This window comes from Erpetoichthys calabaricus, chromosome 4, assembly GCF_900747795.2.
Source record: "Erpetoichthys calabaricus chromosome 4, fErpCal1.3, whole genome shotgun sequence".
Classification (NCBI taxonomy): Eukaryota; Metazoa; Chordata; class Cladistia; order Polypteriformes; family Polypteridae; genus Erpetoichthys; species Erpetoichthys calabaricus.
The window spans coordinates 175,205,697-175,224,765 of NC_041397.2; the positions used below are offsets into that span (position 1 = coordinate 175,205,697).

Consider the following 19,069-nt stretch of genomic DNA (forward strand, 5'->3'; position numbering starts at 1 on the left):
AGTACAGGAACCTAATCAAGGACTTTGTTAAATGGTGCGATTCAAACCACCTACAACTGAACACCAGCAAAACCAAAGAGCTGGTGGTGGATTTTAGGAGGCCCAGGCCCCTCACGGACCCCATGATTATCAGAGGTGACTTTGTGCAGATGATACAGACCTATAAATACCTGGGAGTGCAGCTGTATGATAAACTGGACTGGACTGCCAATACTGATGCTCTGTGCAAGAGAGGACAGAGCCGACTATACTTCCTTAGAAGGCTGGCATCTTTCAACATCTGCAATAAGATGCTGCAGATGTTCTAGCAGACGGTTGTGGCGAGTGCCCTCTTCTACGCGGTGGTGTGCTGGGGAGGCAGCATAAAGAAGAGGGATGCCTCACGCCTGGACAAACTGGTGAGGAAGGCAGGCTCTATTGTAGGCACGAAGCTGACATCTGTGGCAGTGCGACGGGCGCTGAGCAGGCTCCTGTCAATCATGGAGAATCCACTGCATCCACTAAACAGTATCATCTCCAGACAGAGGAGCAGCTTCAGCGACAGACTGCTGTCACTGTCCTGCTCCACTGACAGACTGAGGAGATCGTTCCTCCCCACACTATGTGACTCTTCAATTCCACCCACCCTGGTGGGTAAACGTTAACATTATTCAAAGTTATTGTCTGTTATACCTGCATTTTTATCACTCTTTAATTTAATATTGTTTTTTATCAGTATACTGCTGCTGGAGTATGTGAATTTCCCCTTGGGGATTAAAAAAGTATCTATCTATCTATCTATCTATCTATCTATCTATCTATCTATCTATCTATCTATCTATCTATCTATCTATCTATCTATCTATCTATCTATCTATCTATCATTACCTTCCATCAATGAAGAAATATTAAACTCATATGTCCTTAGGCAAAGCTGTTTAAAACAACCAATGGCAAATTTTCATAAAAAATTAAGGTTAACTATGCAACCAAAAAATTAGCGTGGTTTTGTTTGGGGTCAATATTTTTAATCTAAATGTTCAGCATCCTAAAACATATTAACAAGTCTTTCATGAATAACTGCCTTACTGTTTATATTTAAATGTTAAGATGGTTAAAGATTTGACAAATTCATTATTTTGTTAGTCTTAACAGAACATTGTCTATAGTGCATTGTGTTGAAATGAATAAGTGTTAACAGTGTAAATGATTTTCTTATTACTGAAATACATTGTATATATTACAGGTTTTACAGATTGTAAATCTCTTTATAGCTTTCTTAATTTGAAGGTCTTATTATTATTAAAGAAGATTCATATACACTGCTGGAGAAGTGATTTGAAATATTTGTACTGTGTATATATGCTATAAGCATTATTTTATAATATATCGATTATAATCAAAATCATCATCATAAGCATCACAATATTAATATAGTAATATTTTATTCCTATGACTAGAATGCAAGGAATAAACATATAGAACTACAGCATATTTCATTTCAAACATACACTTTTTAATAAATTCTAAGCTCATGATCTGTTTAAACGAAAACATAAGAATAGCTCAATTTCAGATAAACACTTAATACTTAAGAATATCTTAAAAAGCCTGTACTTGGTTAGCTTTTATAGCAAATAAAAACAAGGGTACACAGGGAAAGAAAAATAATCAATGCAGCTTTGTTATGATTATATGAGAGCTGTCATGCAGACTGTAATGTGCATACAATGAGTGGAAAACATTTACATCTTGGTAGCATAAGTATGGTTTTAAAAAGATGATGTGATGAGACACGGCATTCCTTCAAAATATATTCTTATGGTACATAACATAAGCACATAGAATACATTTAATTTACTATTAGAGACTGAATTAAAATTGCCCTTTCCTTGAAAACAGAGCATAGAACATGGTAGGCCATCCACAGCAGATTTGTGGAATAGGCAGCTAGACAGTCGACACGACACACACAGACATTCACACCTTCACAAAACATAGTACACATACCAAAGATAAATTAGGGTGGAATTTTTATTTGTACGGCACATGACATGCGATAAGGCATTTCCTGCAAATATCACACAACAATCAGAAAACATGGCATTTGTGGTTAACCAACATACAGTGCATATGGAAAGGAATGGTAACTGTACCGAACACAGCATGTGCAACATTGAGCAATATGGGGAAAAAGAAATCGCCTATGGGATAGTATCACTCACTGTCAGACTCCTCATGGGTGGGTTCATCCCCAGGTACTAAAGATGTGGAAATCTTTGTGAGACTACCAGCGGGAGATTTCAACACCTCCTGATTCCTGCCATTAGAAAAATATTACACTACAACAGCAATAAAAGAAAGCATCTCACTGTTGAATGCCCATATGCCAGTTTCAGTAGCAGTGGCAAATACAGCCTCAGTATTATTCCCATGCACAGCACTGCAGTACTGTTCAGTAACATGGTTGGTGCACATTCACATATTTGTGCACAAGTAAATTAACTTTTGATCATATGTACCATTACAGATTTGAAAGTTGCATTTAATCTTCCATTGTGTGGGTCATATTTGACCTCTTTTTGACGTTTTGAGGTACATTCCTGATCGGTTTATTGGTGCAGTACCAAAAGGTGAACCTTCAGTTATCTTTGGTATGAGCACTTTTGGAATCTGCTACATTTTATTTAATTTTATTTCAATAACCACTGGAACGAGCATTCACTCACATTCATATTCTACATAAGCATGATGGTCAAAGCATTCCAAGACATCTCATTCTCTACTAAACAAATTGTTTATTATAATTATATTTGCATACCAATACTTAACAGTCATTCTTTTTTTAAAAAACTGCTTGATGCTAAAATATGCAAATTGTTAACTTCTGTCTTGTAATTAAATACAAAACTGTTATTTGATTAAAGGCAGCTTTAATAGATATTAAATATCTGCTATTTAAACATGGTATATCAAAACTCAGGTAAACATAAAATAAGAAGATAAAGTTTAAACATTCTGATGAATAGTAGTTGCTGAAAAAATGTGATATAAATAGAAAATACTTAAAATCGGAAATACTAGAAAAAAAATATGCAAATTATGGCATCTTATAGTCAATACAGAAAAAAAAAGAAATGAATGTTTGAGCAATTACCTTAAACATAAATATACTTTCTACACGTGCATTCAATATAATATAAATATATATATATAATATAATATAAAATACAACTCTGAGTCCTGCCACGTGCAAAAGTTTGCTGACGACACTGCTATCGTGGGCTGCACCAGGAATGGGCAGGAAGAGGAGTATAGGAACTTAATCAAGGACTTTGTTAAATGGTGTGACTCAAACCACCTACAACTGAACACCAGAAAAACCAAGGAGCTGGTGGTGGATTTTAGGTGGACCAGGCCCCTCATGGACCCCGTGATCATCAGAGGTGACTGTGTGCAGAGGGTGCAGACCTATAAATACCTGGGAGTGCAGCTGGATGATAAATTGGACTGGACTGCCAATACTGATGCTCTGTGTAAGAAAGGACAGAGCCGACTACACTTCCTTAGAAGGCTGGCGTCCTTCAACATCTGTAATAAGATGCTGCAGATGTTCTATCAGATGGTTGTGGCGAGCTCCCTCTTCTATGCGGTGGTGTGCTGGGGAGGTAGCATAAAGAAGAGGGATGCCTTACGCCTGGACAACTGGTGAGGAAGGCAGGCTCTATTGTAGGCATGGAGCTGGACAGTTTGACATCCGTGGCAGAGCGACGGAGAATCCACTGCATCCACTAAACAGTATCATCTCCAGACAGAGGAGCAGCTTCAGCGACAGACTGCTGTCAATGTCCTGCTCCACTGACCGACTGAGGAAATCATTCCTCCCCCACACTATGCGACTCTTCAATTCCACCCGGTTGGGTAAACGTTAAAATTATACATATATAAGTTATTGTCTGTCTGTATACCTGCATTGTTATCGGCATTGTTATCACTCTTTAATTTAATATTGTTCTTTATCAGTATGCTGCTGCTGGAGTATGTGAATTTCCCCTTGGGATTAATAAAGTATCTATCTAATCTAATCTAATTCTTCATTTTAGGGTCATAGGGAGCTGCATCCTACCATAACTTAGTCCAGCATGATAGGGATACTAGTTTGTCACTTCAACAACAACATTTACTTCTATAGCACATTTTCATACAAGCAATGTAGTTCAAAGTGTTTTACCTGATGTCAAAGAGAAAGTTACAAGAAAAGAAAAACCAAATAAGACTAGGTAGGAATATTAATGAATCCACAACTTTGAAGATGTAAGGCATGAGCACTAACCAGTGCAGCTTTATGCTACTGTATATATGTGTGAACATGTGAAAACACATATACTGTGAAATTAACACCACAGAGTTTAAAAGACCTGCTATATACTGTTAGTAAAGAACACGTTTTCTGATTTCCACAACTGAAAAAATATAAGTATCTTCTAAGAAATGCATGGACCAAAGTAAAGTTAGTTTTGTATTTCATATTTAGCTGAGATTTGCTTCAAAACATCATGAATTGGAGTGAGGACTTTGGTAAAAGATGGATGGTTAAATTTGCAATAAGAGTTAACTAAGGTAACCGTTGTGGTGTGCAAAATCTGTAAATGTTAGTCTATATTTTCATTATTTTTTGCTCAAGACAAAAACAAAATGAATGTCAATACAGGTCACCTGTATGGGCAGTTCAACATCAAAAGCATTCTGTTTTCCTGAATTGTACCAATATCAATCATAGTACCATTTGTTTGAACTGAGCAGGAATTCAGGAGATGCCTCAAGCTGTATTGATGATTTTATCACTTCTGAAGGGAAGGGCACCAGGACTAAATTAGTTTACAGCTTGAGACAGGAAATTGTTTAAACATCAAAAACTTTATTGCTTGGGAAAATGGAAGTATTCAAATAAATTAAAGAGTCTGAGTGAATTTATTCATCATATTGATAGCCAGCCAATCGGAATATCTAACAATCACGTGTTGCAAAACCCCCACGTAGAATTTTATAATAAATATGCCTCAAATGAACAGCAACATCAGAAGAAGAAAAGGAAACAGCAAATACAGAAGAATGACATCAGAAGAGGGCTCTAGCAATGTGTGGCCATTTTCATCTGATTGTCAGAAAAGCATCTCATGAACAACTTTGAGTGCTAGATCACAAGCCACCTGGGACATTCATCCTTGACATCTTTACTTTTTCGTAAGCTTTTCCAGACTTTACTATCAGTCTTATTTTCTATTATTGCTTGTTCTATTGCGGTGGGTTGGCACCCTGCCCGGGATTGGTTCCTGCCTTGTGCCCTGTGTTGGCTGGGATTGGCTCCAGCAGACCCCCGTGACCCTGTGTTCGGATTCAGCGGGTTGGAAAATGGATGGATGGATGGATGCTTGTTCTATTTGGAATTATTATTCATGTAATAACTACAACACTACTTTTACCTTTCTACACTTTGTCTTTATATTTAGAATGATTGAGGTAATAAGGTAATTTGTATTAAGAGCACCTGGAGCAGTCGGAAGTTTGCCATACGCTCTGATCTGCAAGGTTTATTATGGCTGAAGGTGAGAGCTCCACTCAATAGTAGGGAACAGTACGTAAAGTAAGGTATTCTTGGTTGATAAAAGGCATTTAGCCAAGAATGTTGAGCCTTTGTATGTTTGAATATATTCCTAGAGACCAAAATAATATTTAGGTCTGAGATATATTTAAAGCATCGTATGTTGTTTGTGCCGATAATAAATACGTCTCCTGAAGTGCTAAGAGAATGGCATTTGGAATAGTTTGGCCATTCCTTGGACCATTATATTGTTACAGGTTAATAACAATCAGATGCCTTAAACTAATAAATGATATGCAGTTAATTTCAGTATATTTGATAAAGCCGTGTCATGGATGTGAGTCTAAAAAAGAAAGGTAAACCACACAGGAACAGTAGCACTGCTTTGACGCTGGGTACTGCCAGTTTGCAAAACCGAGCTAAAACCTTGCATATGCAATGGTTTGAGCTGGCATGAGAATGTGCGTGGCTTACGCCAAGTTTGATTTCTATACATCACGATGTGAGTGTGGAAACAGGCATACGCAACATTTTTGTGCATATATTTATACATGAGGCCCCAGGTCTGTGGTGTTAGCTCTCCATTTCAGGCCCTCCACTATGTGCCCTCCCAGGAACCGAAGCATGCTAACCCACCTCAAAAATATGTAATCATAATGATGCAGAACATTAGCTGGTAGAGCAGCTCTCTTTTGACTTGTCAAGACCCCGCCACATGCATTTAAGTATACTTGGCTGTGCTCTTCAAATGATTGCAAAAATGATGTGCAGCATTATAGCAACTCTCCTCAGCATTATGGGGCTCCAAGAATGGAATAAAGCTCTGATGTCTGAGCTGGTAGCTGCTATTACCTGGCATATGTAATGTCATGATTGCTGTTACAATGAATAGTACAGGCCATATGAATCACTGAGGGTTCAGCCAGTTATCTTACCAACAAGGCAGCAAGCACATACAGCACCATCACGTCTGCCAAAGCCATTTTGCTTCAAAATAAATGAATCATGGGTTTACTCAGGTGACTGAGCCACAAAGTTTGTATGTCACATCTTGAAGAACTTGTGCACTAATACAATGTACAGTAACTGCTTATGGTTAACAAAAGCAACTTGGTTCTTGCAAGGTGCCCTTATTGCAATATGAGTGCAGTAAAGTGCTCCGCTTACATTAAAATAACTGGACACTACTGTTGACTGTTGGCTAGTTTCCTAAAAAGTGACTTATAGCCAAAATAAACCGATGAAAATTCAAAAAGTTCCACATTGCAAATATGTAGCATTAGCCCTCTTAAAAGATTAATAAAACCCAGTGTGTGCATTATATTCATCATTTTTCAGGTGTAATATGTTTGTCACATGAAGGCACATTATTATAATAATAATAATAATAATAATAGGGCGGCACGGTGGCGCAGTGGGTAGCGTTGCTGCCTCGCAGTTAGGAGACCCAGGTTCGCTTTCCAGGTCCTCCCTGCGTGGAGTTTGCATGTTCTCCCCGTGTCTGCGTGGGTTTCCTCTGGGCGCTCCGGTTTCCTCCCACAGTCCAAAGACATGCAGGTTAGGTGGATTGGTGATTCTAAATTGGCCCTGGTCTGTGGGCGTGTTTGTGTGTGTCCTGCGGTGGGTTGGCACCCTGCCTAGGATTGGTTCCCTGCCTTGTGCCCTGTGTTGGCTGGGATTGGCTCCAGCAGACCCCCGTGACCCTGTGTTCGGATTCAGCGGGTTGGAAAATGGATGGATGGATAATGGCTCAGTGATATTAATTATGTCTGTTAGTCATCATTACTCTGGTTTGGCTGCATTTCCTGGCTTGATCAAGTGTATCGTCAGTGCATTTATCCTTATGTTTTTGAAAAGCCAACACAGTATATTATCATTAAGTTTGCAATACCAATCAATGACCAGCACTAACAGACTTTAGAAGTTAAAAAAAAGATAAAAAAGTTACACATAACAATTTAACTGATGGAGCCACGCCACAATTAAACATAAAGAAGCACAATTTTTTTCTATAGTTGATAGAGTGTGATAAAAAACAGCAAAACATTGGTTTTGGGTGCATAAAAGTAATTAGTGTCTTTTATTTTTTGGTGGTAGACATTTATTCAAACCCACTGTATAATGAGGCAGTACTAACTTTACCTTTGATGCTAATGGGGAGTCAAGATTTTTAGCTGTTTTTAGTTTTGAGTGAATCAGCGTTAAAACATTTTTGTAACATTACTGAATACTGCTATTGGTGATGCCCTTTAATAAGGAGTTCTGCTGCAATCTCTTTCACATTAACACCATCATGGGCAACCCCATAATAACCAGACTGTTGAATCTTTCCATGGACCAGATTGTTCATAGTTCACAAAATTACTCATTTTCACCTGTTCTAGGCCAGATAAATGTGCAGCCTGTATAAAAGTCATGCTGTGTGTAATAAGTTAAAGTAAAAAAAATAAAAATTAGTGTTAGAACTTTACTGCTTGTATATGGGTATGGCAAAAAAGCTAATAAAGATAATATATACTCACAATTCACATTATTCTTATTGATTACCTATTTCAATCGAAAAAATACACTTTCCTGTAAAATCCTGTTTTACAATAACCATCAACAAAAGTCAAGCAGTACAAAAAGCAGGAAAATGATCTACAGGAATGTTTCACTCATGGGCAACTGCATGTAGCATGTTCAACAGTATGCAGCTCCATTAAACTAAAAATATTAGCCACTGGTATATACCAATGCTTATATACCTAACTGTATTTTAAGGTATAATATTTTATTAGCTTTACACTCTTTTGAATAATGCTGCATGGTATCTAGGTAGCATGTGGTACATATTTATTATATGTTATTGTAAGTTTACTTTACTTTATGGTTGGAAGTACAACTTTATAACTCTAAAATGTAAAAAAAAAAATCCTTCACAAATGTCAGTATATGTACTGTATTAGGTTATCCCAGTGATTTCTATTTTTAGTCCTTAACATTCAATGGAGTTCCAGTAATGCAGTGCTAAAAGCACACTTCCTTTCCTAAAATTCTACACTAACTCCAAGGAGACTTTTTGTATATATCTGCTAAGCACTTTTCACCCAGACACAACAGCCATACTGCTGAGTGCTGAAAGCATGTTTTGGGTCAGGTTGGTCACCTAAATGCAGAGAGTGCAACTTGCCATTTCATAGACCTTGGCCTGACTAATTCAAGAAATGGTTGTGACAATTCAGAAGGTTGAACAGTTTAGTCTGGAGTGACTGAGGCTGAAACAAACATGGCCAAATGGTTTAAAAAGCCAAAATACCATGCATTTCTGTTTATCTAATATATGTGATGGTCTAACTATAGTCCTTCAATTTGCTAACCTTTTCCAACAACATTATATCGATTATTGATTTTTATCAGAAATAATATAACATCATCCAAAAGAATTAGGCTAGTAGCCTTGCTGAAAAAGATGTTTCCTACTGATTTTACTTAGGAATCCACAGAATTCCTGAGAAGCCGTAATGGAAATGTAGCTCAACTTGAGGACACTAAGCTTGTAGGTTTTTTGTGGCATAGGTAGCACCTAACAGAAAAATACTCAGTTAAACCTTTGAAATCAGAATACATTTTGCTAAGTTTATCTTACCCCTGTGAGTTTCACACATTGTCAAAATTTATGGTTCTAGATTAAAAATGAGATACGATGCACAGTGTCTTCTCTGTTCACTTCAGGTTTTCACTTTGAACAATAAAAAGTAGATCAATCAAAAGATGGCATTAAGAGAAAGATTTAAAAAAAAATGTTTAAAAAAAGCCCTTAGACATCTTTGTAAAGTAAATTTAAGGGCTCGGAAAAATGCAATAGTCAAAAAGATCCTGTATCTCAATGATAAAATGAACCAAATATTGAAAATGGTTATTATTTAATTTACAGTATAGTACTCTTCAAAGGTGAAAATTATCTGGATATACATCTCTTGTGATTTATGAATACAGGCAATATTTTGCACAACTTCAAAAAAAGTTCTGCCTAAAACAAAATTCAAGAATGTACAGTATTTATTTATATGAATTTGCTATATTGAGTATAAGTCTAGATAATAGTCCTTTTCTTCTGGAAACAGTAATGGGCATCATAAACTATACTGTACATCAAATTATCCAATATAATACTAGGATTATTCTGAAAATCTAAAAAAAAATCCAAACAAGTTTTACAAATATTTAATATGTTTGATATGATACAAGCAAAATTATTTTTAAATATAAACTGCATATTACTGTATATATAAAAATGGAGAATAAAATGTATTAGGTATCTAATGAAACATTCAATAATATTTGATGCCCTCATGTTAATTATAGCTACTGCTTCTTCTATGTTTACTGAATGATTAAAGTTAAAGATTTTTTTCAGTTTCAAATCTGGAGTTTATCCCATGCTTTTCAGATTCCTGGGGCACATTTTAAAGAAACAATAACTACATCTCTTACACTTAAAGTATGTAGCAAAAAGTCCAAGCAAACAACAAAACAAAGATTTATTGAAAAAGCTTTGGCTACCACTGTTTTGTGTTATCTCACATTTAATGTGGCAGAATAAACCATGACTTTCCTAGAAAGTGATAAATAGTGCTTTAGCAAAGAGATAATTCATCTTTTGTCTTCTGTTTCTAAAAAACAAGAAGATTACCCGTCTCATACTTTAATTATCAGATTGCACAATGTGGTTCTCCAATTTCTTTCACAATTTGATAGCAAGTCTGCTATTTATACAGTTGCATTTCATGGTGAACTTTATCAAATGATTTCAGGCAATGGATTAGTGGGATCGATGAGAATAAGTTGCATTAAATTCACTGATTCATGAGCTACTAGTTTCCAGGACTATAGGTTACAAGCTATGTGGAAAGACTAAAAGAGATTCATATTTTCAGATCAGGCAAACGAGGATTACCAGGTAACATGACATAAGTGTTTAAAATTATAACTGAAATTAATAGGGAATATATCATATGTCACTTTAAAATGTTTTTCAATAAGAATGTGAGAACAAAGATGGAAATTGTTTAAGTGTATGCTTAGTTGTAGACCTAACACAGTTTTCTTCACAAATGTAATAGTAACGACATATAAAAATTTACAAGCCAATCTGTAGACAGCAGGGAAGCTATGCTGGACTGGATTGCATGTTTTTAAGAAAAGCATTTCTCTTGTTCTTTTATCATAAATTGAACCTTGATGACCCAAAGTTTTTATTTATTAATGATAGATTTATCTTTCTATATATAATGTAGGCCTGGGAATTCATTTTAAGAAATTAACTAATAAATTGAATAAATATATGTAATTAACCGCAATTAATCACATCTAACAATAAAACGTAATTATAAAATGAATACATATATCATGAAGTAAATACGCACTGAATCACAAAATTAATATAGAATCAACACAAAAGGGTTTAAAAAACAATTAATGGCATAGATAAAACTTAAACAATGATCTTAAACCTGAATTATTAACAAACTACTACTTGAGCAAGTACAACCTGAATTTGAATGCCTTCTTAAAAGAGAAGTTGAAAAGAAGCCAATAAGAAAACAAGGCTAAAATATTAATTGTCAAACTGGCATAGCATATGAAACACAGACATGTCAAAATAAAAAGCAATCAAAACAACTGTTGACATTGAATGCACCACTAGAGACAGACTTAATTGAAATAAGCACGTCCTAAATGGGCATACATTAAAACTTGTGGTAAAACTCTGCAAATACTATCGTCTATTGTTCATCACCATCAATGATTAAAAATTATACTCTATACAAGTGCTGTATCTGTGGATAGCAATCTCCAAGCTGCTTTTTTTCCCAATCCCCCAAGTCCAGCCCCTGTACACAGCTTAACACTTCTAAGAGATTCAATGCTTTTGTGGTTGGTAGAATTGTGGTGCGCCTTGGGACTTTTTGGATCACAAAAACGAACGGTTGGAAAACACTGCTCTACCTCTACCTTTGCTCCTGGCACGCTAAAAAGATCTCCATAGCTGCTATCTCGCTTAAAAACTGACACTGTGCATTACTTGGATGGTTATGTTGCGTTCTTTGCATAAATTAGTGAAGATACTGCAAACTTCAAAGTTCTGTTTTGTAGAATTTTGTCATTATATTAGAGCAATCAGCACTATAAACTACCTGGCAGATCAGTGAGTTAGATACAGAGGTAGTAGCAACTTATTTTGGTTTTAGTGACACTTAAATATAACTTATTTAGCACTTATGTGATATGACATTGATTTGATCTTCTTATAGAAACATGAAATGAGAAAAAAAACAAAAAACAAAAGAGTGTGAGAGTTTTTACCTTTGCAACTTTTCTCTAGCATTGCACCAGGAGTGACATAAATCCTGCTCTCTTGCACCTACAGTATGTCAGTACATATAAATCAAGAAAATGAACACCAGTGCTACATATTGATGTATGGCATATCGCTGTGAACAACATAATACATTTTAAACCTTTAAATGAAAATTCATAAAATTTTTAAAAGTAGTATAAAAATATGGTACTGAAGGTGTATGTAATTCTTTAGGTACACACTTAAAATTTTTGTATTATTGTTTTGTAATTAAATGAAAATGCCGCCTTAACCAAAGCACTGCCTGAGTTGTTTGCCTTGTGGCTGGCCCTGGATGCAACAATATTTTTTAACACGTTACACATGCCACAATAATCGCAAAAATTAACACATTAACTTTCCCAGGCCTAATATAAAGTGATAAAATGTGCAGCAGCTGTGCCCTTGTGTAATGTCATCTGGTGATATAAGGGCTAGAATGTCAAATAAAGAAAGGAAACAAGAACCACAAAGAAAGAGGGATGTAAAGATTAGCATATCTGGTGAACAGAAGTTCATAAATTCAAGACGCGATCGTAACAGGAGGACTTAACATTGTACCATTAAGCCTGTTTTATTACATGGGCTTTTCGCTATGCTAGTTTGACAATAAATTGAGAAATCAATTTTCATGGGCTTTTATATGGAAGTTTTTTGCATTTCTGAAATGAGAGAAATGAAAACATCTGTAACGTGTTTCTTATATATCAAATTTTAAGTTATTAATGATTAAACACCACTCTGAAGAAACTTCAAAGACACCCAATAAAAATGATCTGCGAGAAATTTATATAGAACACTCACTTGTGAAAAAAAAAGGTTTCTTTGAGAGTTGTTGTGCTTGTAAAAAGTAATCAGTCCTTATCTTCTTTCACATTTAAGAGAGTACCTGTCTTATTTGTTTTATTTTGACAAAAAAGAAAATTATTAAATATTCAAAGGGAAATGCTATTATCTCTTTGTGTACCTTCCCTGGGTTGGTACATTGCATGAATCACAGATGACAGCCATAACACAAAGTACAGTGAAATTCTTGTTTGCATGTGCAAATCAACATTCAGCACCTTGCCTTGAGTAAGTCCCATTAACGCAATATTTGCTCATTCTTATTTCAGATTTGCTTTACCTGCTTCAAGTTAATTTGGGAACAGTGATAGAAATGGAAACGTCCATTTTTCATTTCATAACTGTAGTGATGTTTTTGTTCTTTTAATTATTATCCAATCAAACATAAACCTAATGTACCTTCCTACTTTGACCTATCTGATAGGGGAATGCAGCTTTTTTTCAGCATTTTTCTATGTTACTGTAAGTTCTAGTCATCTTTACATAAGTCTAGATAATATATCTTCAAATTTTCCCTGAGGCAGGTAGTTGTCCGCAAGTGCCTCATTTGCACCATCAAAGCCATGGAAAAAGGTCCTAATACTCTTGCCTCAATAACTATCAACCTATAGTACTCAAACTGCTCATCATGAAGTGCTTGAAGAGGCTAGTCTTGGGACATCTTAAAACCGGATTTTCAACATCACATGACCATTTCTATTTTGCCTATTCCATGAATCATTCCACTGATTATGCCATATTATCTACAATACATCTGGCCCTGTCCTATTTGGACAAAAGAGACCCTAACACTGGAATGCTGCTCATAGACTTCAGTTCAGCACTCAACACTACTATCCCACTACTATCCCTTAGACACTCACAGGAAAGATGAGTCTGCTAGGCTACAACACTTCCCTATTCAACTGGATTCTGTACTTACTGACAGAGAGACTACAGACAGTACGTGTCAGAAACACCATCTCCAGCACCTTTGTGCTGAGTAATGGCAGCTCGCAGGGTTTCATACTCAATCCACTTCTGTTCACTCTGCTGACTCACATTTGTACGTCTGTGTACAGCTCTAACACCATCATTAAGTTTGCTGGCAACACAACGGTGGTGAGTCTCAACATCAATGGGGATGAGTCAGCTCACAGAATGGAGATACAATGATTGGTGGACTGGTGCAAGTACAAAAATCTCTCTTAATGTGGATAGAAAGAAAGAGAAGATTGTTGACTTCAGGATGGTCCATGTTGTCCACACACCACTGCACATCGAGGGTTCTGCTGTGGAATGGCAAAAAGTACCAAATTCTTTAGTGTGCACATGGCCTCTGACCTTGCTTGGCCAATTAAGTCCACCTTCATTGTCAAGAAAGCACAGCAACATCTCCACTTCCTACAGCAGCTCAGGGAGGCAAGCCTAGCTTCCTCCATTATCTGCAAATTCTTCAGGGGCACCATCAAGCACATTCTGACCAGCTAAATTATCATCTGAATTGGGAGCTGCAGTGTCTCTGACTGAAAGATCCAACAAAAAACAGGGATGGTGTGACCTGGATGATGTGCAGTGTTTATTATTGTTGCATTGCTTATTGTTATATAGCTTACTATACTAGCCAGAAAGCTCCAAGCTCTATGATAGTCAAATTAGACCTGTAGACTTTCCACCAAGAAAACCACAGCATCCTCTTAGAATATTTTGCAAAAACATTGCAGATAAAGACTGTTTTCCCATTCATGGCTTCTTCCTTACCACTTACAACTCTCACATAATGGGCCCTCTTGAAATACATTTGAGGCTGCTGATATCTGTGAATATCATTTCAATAATGCATTTAAAAGCAAAACTGGTCTTGCAGTAGATTCTCTAAGAAAGGTCCCTGTTGTCCGGAAACTAACTGGAGCAAGATCAAGGAAGGATAACAGTAGATAAAAATATTTTACTTCTATAAAATGGACTACATTGAGCTCCGAGGTATGTTCAGTGGTATTGATGTGGCTGTGTACCCTTCCTCAGAACTATGCATGTCTATAATGAAACCTCTTACCTGTTAAGAATTCTTTTTTATCTTCATTATAAAGTTTTATTAGAAAAAAATATTTCCATAACATGGGGCCTTACAGAGAATAAGTATTACCCTTAAAGGTACATTTAAAAGTAATTACACATATAGGAAGGGCACAACAACATTTTTTGAGATAATACAAAGTATCTGAGCAAATTTAGGCTACAAATTAGAAAGAGAAAGATCAAGTTGACAATTTCCACGTTTAATTTTGTGAGAATTTTTGACATTTGCCAATTTCTTTGACATGGTGCACACATTCATGTGCATTACTGAAGAAAACCGTCCATTTGAACCTATTTCAGGACCAAAATCTGATACTACGAAATGAGATATAAAAATTGCTGTGGGTAGAAAATTTTTCTAAGGCAGTCTTTATTTGTAGACAAAAGTAATAGAGAGACAGCAATACAAGACAATTCATGTACTCTATCTATAATAATAAAAGGCAAAGCCCTCACTGACTGACTGACTGACTCACTGACTCACTCATCACTAATTCTCCAACTTCCCGTGTAGGTGGAAGGCTGAAATTTGGCAGGCTCATTCCTTACAGCTTACTTACAAAAGTTAGGCAGGTTTCATTTCGAAATTCAAAGCGTAATGGTCATAACTGGAACATATTTTTTGTCCATACACTGTAATGGAGGAGGCGGAGTCACGTATCGCGTCATCACGCCTCCTACGTAATCACGTGAACTAAAAACAAGGAAGAGATTTACAGCACGAGTCACACGCGGGAACGAAGGTAAATGACGTTAATTTTTGACTGTCTTTTAATACTGTGTAAGCATACATATTAACACATGTGCAATTAAACGTGTGCATTTACGGGGTGATTTCTCAGGCTTAAAAGCTCACCTTTTATCAAACGCGGGAACAAAGGTAACTGACGTTGTTCACTGTCTTTTAATACTGTGTAACCATACATATTAACACATGTGCAATTAAACGTGTGCATTTACGGGTTGATTTCTCAGGCTTAAAAGCTCGCCTTTTACTAAAAAGGTAAATGCAAAACTATTTTCAATCAGTTTATTGAAACGCTCCCGTTAAGGATTGCAATAACATATTCGCGAGATAAAAGAACGAAGTAGGGGGAAATGGAGGAAGAGCCGGAAACAGCGAAGAGCAAAAAATTAATTAAACAATTGAGAACGGAGCGAGTGAAGCATACAAGCATGTTCATAAGGGAAACAAAGCACGGTGTAAAACGTAAGTTTAAATTAAGTTTATAGAAACGCTCCCGCTGCGGATTGCAATAACATATTCGCGAGATAAAAGTTTAATGAGAAGACACGAGGTATAAACGAACCACACGCCGTGGCGCAACGTTAGGGGCAACAGTTTCAACCATTCTATGATCTGCTTCTCGCAACTGAAAGACGGCACATGGCGGATGTTAGCCGACTTGCTGACCGCAACGTTAGGGGCTTCAACTATGACGCTGACGCCACATCTCAGTGCCAACACTTTGCAGACTCTACTTAAAAGACACGCCCTCCTCACTGGACAGTTAAAAAGACCAATCAAACTAACGATGACATCAAGTATTACCCAATCAAAAGTAGGAAAGGAGGCATCTTCATAAAATGCGTGTGGGATAATTTGCATGACATGCTGCTTTAAAAAAAAAATGATAAAAAAAATACCAGATAAATCCCATCCAGTATTGATTCAAAACGGGACGCGCAAATTCATTCTCAAACGTGGCACGATTCCGTATTTTAAAGGACGGGTGGCAACCCTACAGTGCCAGGTAACCACCCATACAATCAGATTGTGATTCACACTAGGAATGCAATGAATGTAATTACCCCGATCTACATACAAGGCGAAAGTCTTGCAACATTCAAAGATGATGGTTTGGGATAATTAGTACTTATTAAGTACACCATGGCACATAAAAGAGCTTATGAAGCCTTGAACCGAAAAAAGCAACATCTCACAGATCGTAAAAAAAAAAAAAGGAGGTAATGTCGTTTTACTCGCTGTACATTTTAGTCAAACATTACCAGTTATTCCACGAGGGAGACCAACAGATGAACTGAACGCGTCTTTAAAATCCATGCTTCTCCCACGCTCGGTTATATGTCGCGTGTTCTCGGGTAGGTACACCAAAAAATGTATACATTTAAGCATGTAATGGGCAAACAAAAAATGAGGTATACCCGAAGGCACTGCAGTAGTACTCAATGTAACTTTACTTCTTAAATGTTAATGTTTTACTGTTTAATAATTTATACGCTTCTTATATATTGTTCAAATTCTTTTATCAAAATACCAGTGACAGCGCAATGCACGATAACATGGAGTGAATACACCATACGCATCTGCCCACGGCCGCCCTGGTGTGCGCAGATAGGAGTTGATTCTAAAATAAAATAAACATAAAAAGAGTAATACAATCATCACCCATAAAGCGGATAGCAGACGTGACGTATTATATGTGTACCACATTTCAAGTCAATAGGTGAGACGGTTTGCAAGCTACAGGTGATTTAAAATCCTGGACAGACCAACGAAAAGCCACGGTAGCAAATTATAGAAGAAGATTTTACTGTTTAATAATTTATATTTATATGAAATGTGCTTCTTATATATTACTTCATATTCTCATATGATAATGATGTTAATGTTGTTTATATTGATTTCTATGTTATTGTAAGTGCATCTATGTGTGTATATGTATGTATGTATGTATGTATGTATGTATGTGTATATATATATATAAAAAATATATATATAAAAAATATATGTGTATATGTATATATATAATATATCTGTATATGTGTGTATATGTGTGTGTATATGTGTATATGTATATATATATGACAGCAACACTCATAACAATGACAACACAATTACATTGACAACCATGTTACGTTATTTTTAAAATGTTTACTTTACTTTTTCATAACCTCTTTAACACACTACTTCTCCGCTGCGAAGCGCGGGTATTTTGCTAGTTGCTGGATAAATGTAGTTCCCTTGTACTGCAAGGTCAATTTGCTTATGGACTACAATTGCAATCTGACTGGGTACTATGCGTTAATGAGCGTGGTTGGTAATGAGTAGAGGTCTATATAATAAAGCTATGTGCTTTGGGTTCAGACAGCATCACTTACAAAAATTGCCTTGGCAATATTTCAGCTCCTGTTTGACATGTATTTAATTGCTGGAAAATTACAGGCTGTTTCATTTTCTGTCCTAGGGGGACAAAATGGCCATTTTGTGACATCAGTCATTTTTCTTTAAAACCTCAATGGACTATTTTTTGTTGCAAGTTTTGCCCAGATGAGCTATGGTGAACTGTAACTTAAGTCTGGACTTTTTTTGGCTTCAAATCTGGAACTTCACTTTCAGACGTTTCATACTGAACATCGCTATGAGACTGTTTGATGTTTTAGTTCATAATCCTATGTATTTTGTCCAAGTTTATACAGATTTTATTTTTACTTTCTTTTTAATTTATTTTACTTTTCAGTGTATAACTTATATTTAATCTTAGGTTAGAATAACTGCTCCGTCTGTAACTCAAATGTATAGATGAACCCTCTTGAAAAGATAATGTTTTACACATACTTTGTCACATACATGCATGTAGGGCATAGGTGTCAAATTCCCGGCCTGGAGGGCCGCAGTGGCTGCAGGTTTTCATTCTAACCTTTTTCCTAACAAGTGACCAGTTTTCACTGCTAATTAACTTCTTTTCTTTAGCCCTGTTTTAAGGATTCAGTTCCCTGAATTGATTCTTTTCTTCATTAAATGACAGCCAAACAGAAATTAGACGTGAAACGAGCCAACAGATTATCAATTAAACTGGGGATTCAAACTGCAACCAAGTTCACTCCAACCAGTTTCTTAATGAGATGCTGATTCTTGTTGTTAATTGAACCCGTCATTTAATTCCATGGTTTGTTGCTGCTCTTGTTCTGCCACAGCAGACATTTCCAAAACTGTTGATTGTCTGTTTTACTGAGATCTTCACCCTTCTTTATTTTCAGCTATTGTGTGATGGGCACAGGGGAGCTGGTCATGTGGCTGCTTGTTTTGTGTCTCATTATTGTTAGGCTGCTAATTAAGGACAAAGAAACAACTAAGGGGTCTGAGTCACGTCAATTAAAACAAAGGCATAAGAAGTTAATTAGCAGCAAAAACTGATCACTAATTAAGGAGATGGATAGAATGAAAACCTGCACCCACT

General features: G+C 36.3%; 1 protein-coding gene across 1 annotated transcript in view; it reads right to left on the minus strand.

Moving 5' to 3' along the window:
• Positions 1-19,069, minus strand: part of nalcn (sodium leak channel, non-selective) — an 898,297-nt gene that overhangs the window by 838,620 nt on the left and 40,608 nt on the right. Inside the window, exon 2 of the mRNA XM_051926631.1 lies at positions 2,205-2,299. Within this exon, the coding sequence (XP_051782591.1) occupies positions 2,205-2,231 (27 nt within the window). The 5' untranslated portion in view covers positions 2,232-2,299. The remainder of the gene's footprint in view (positions 1-2,204; positions 2,300-19,069) is intronic.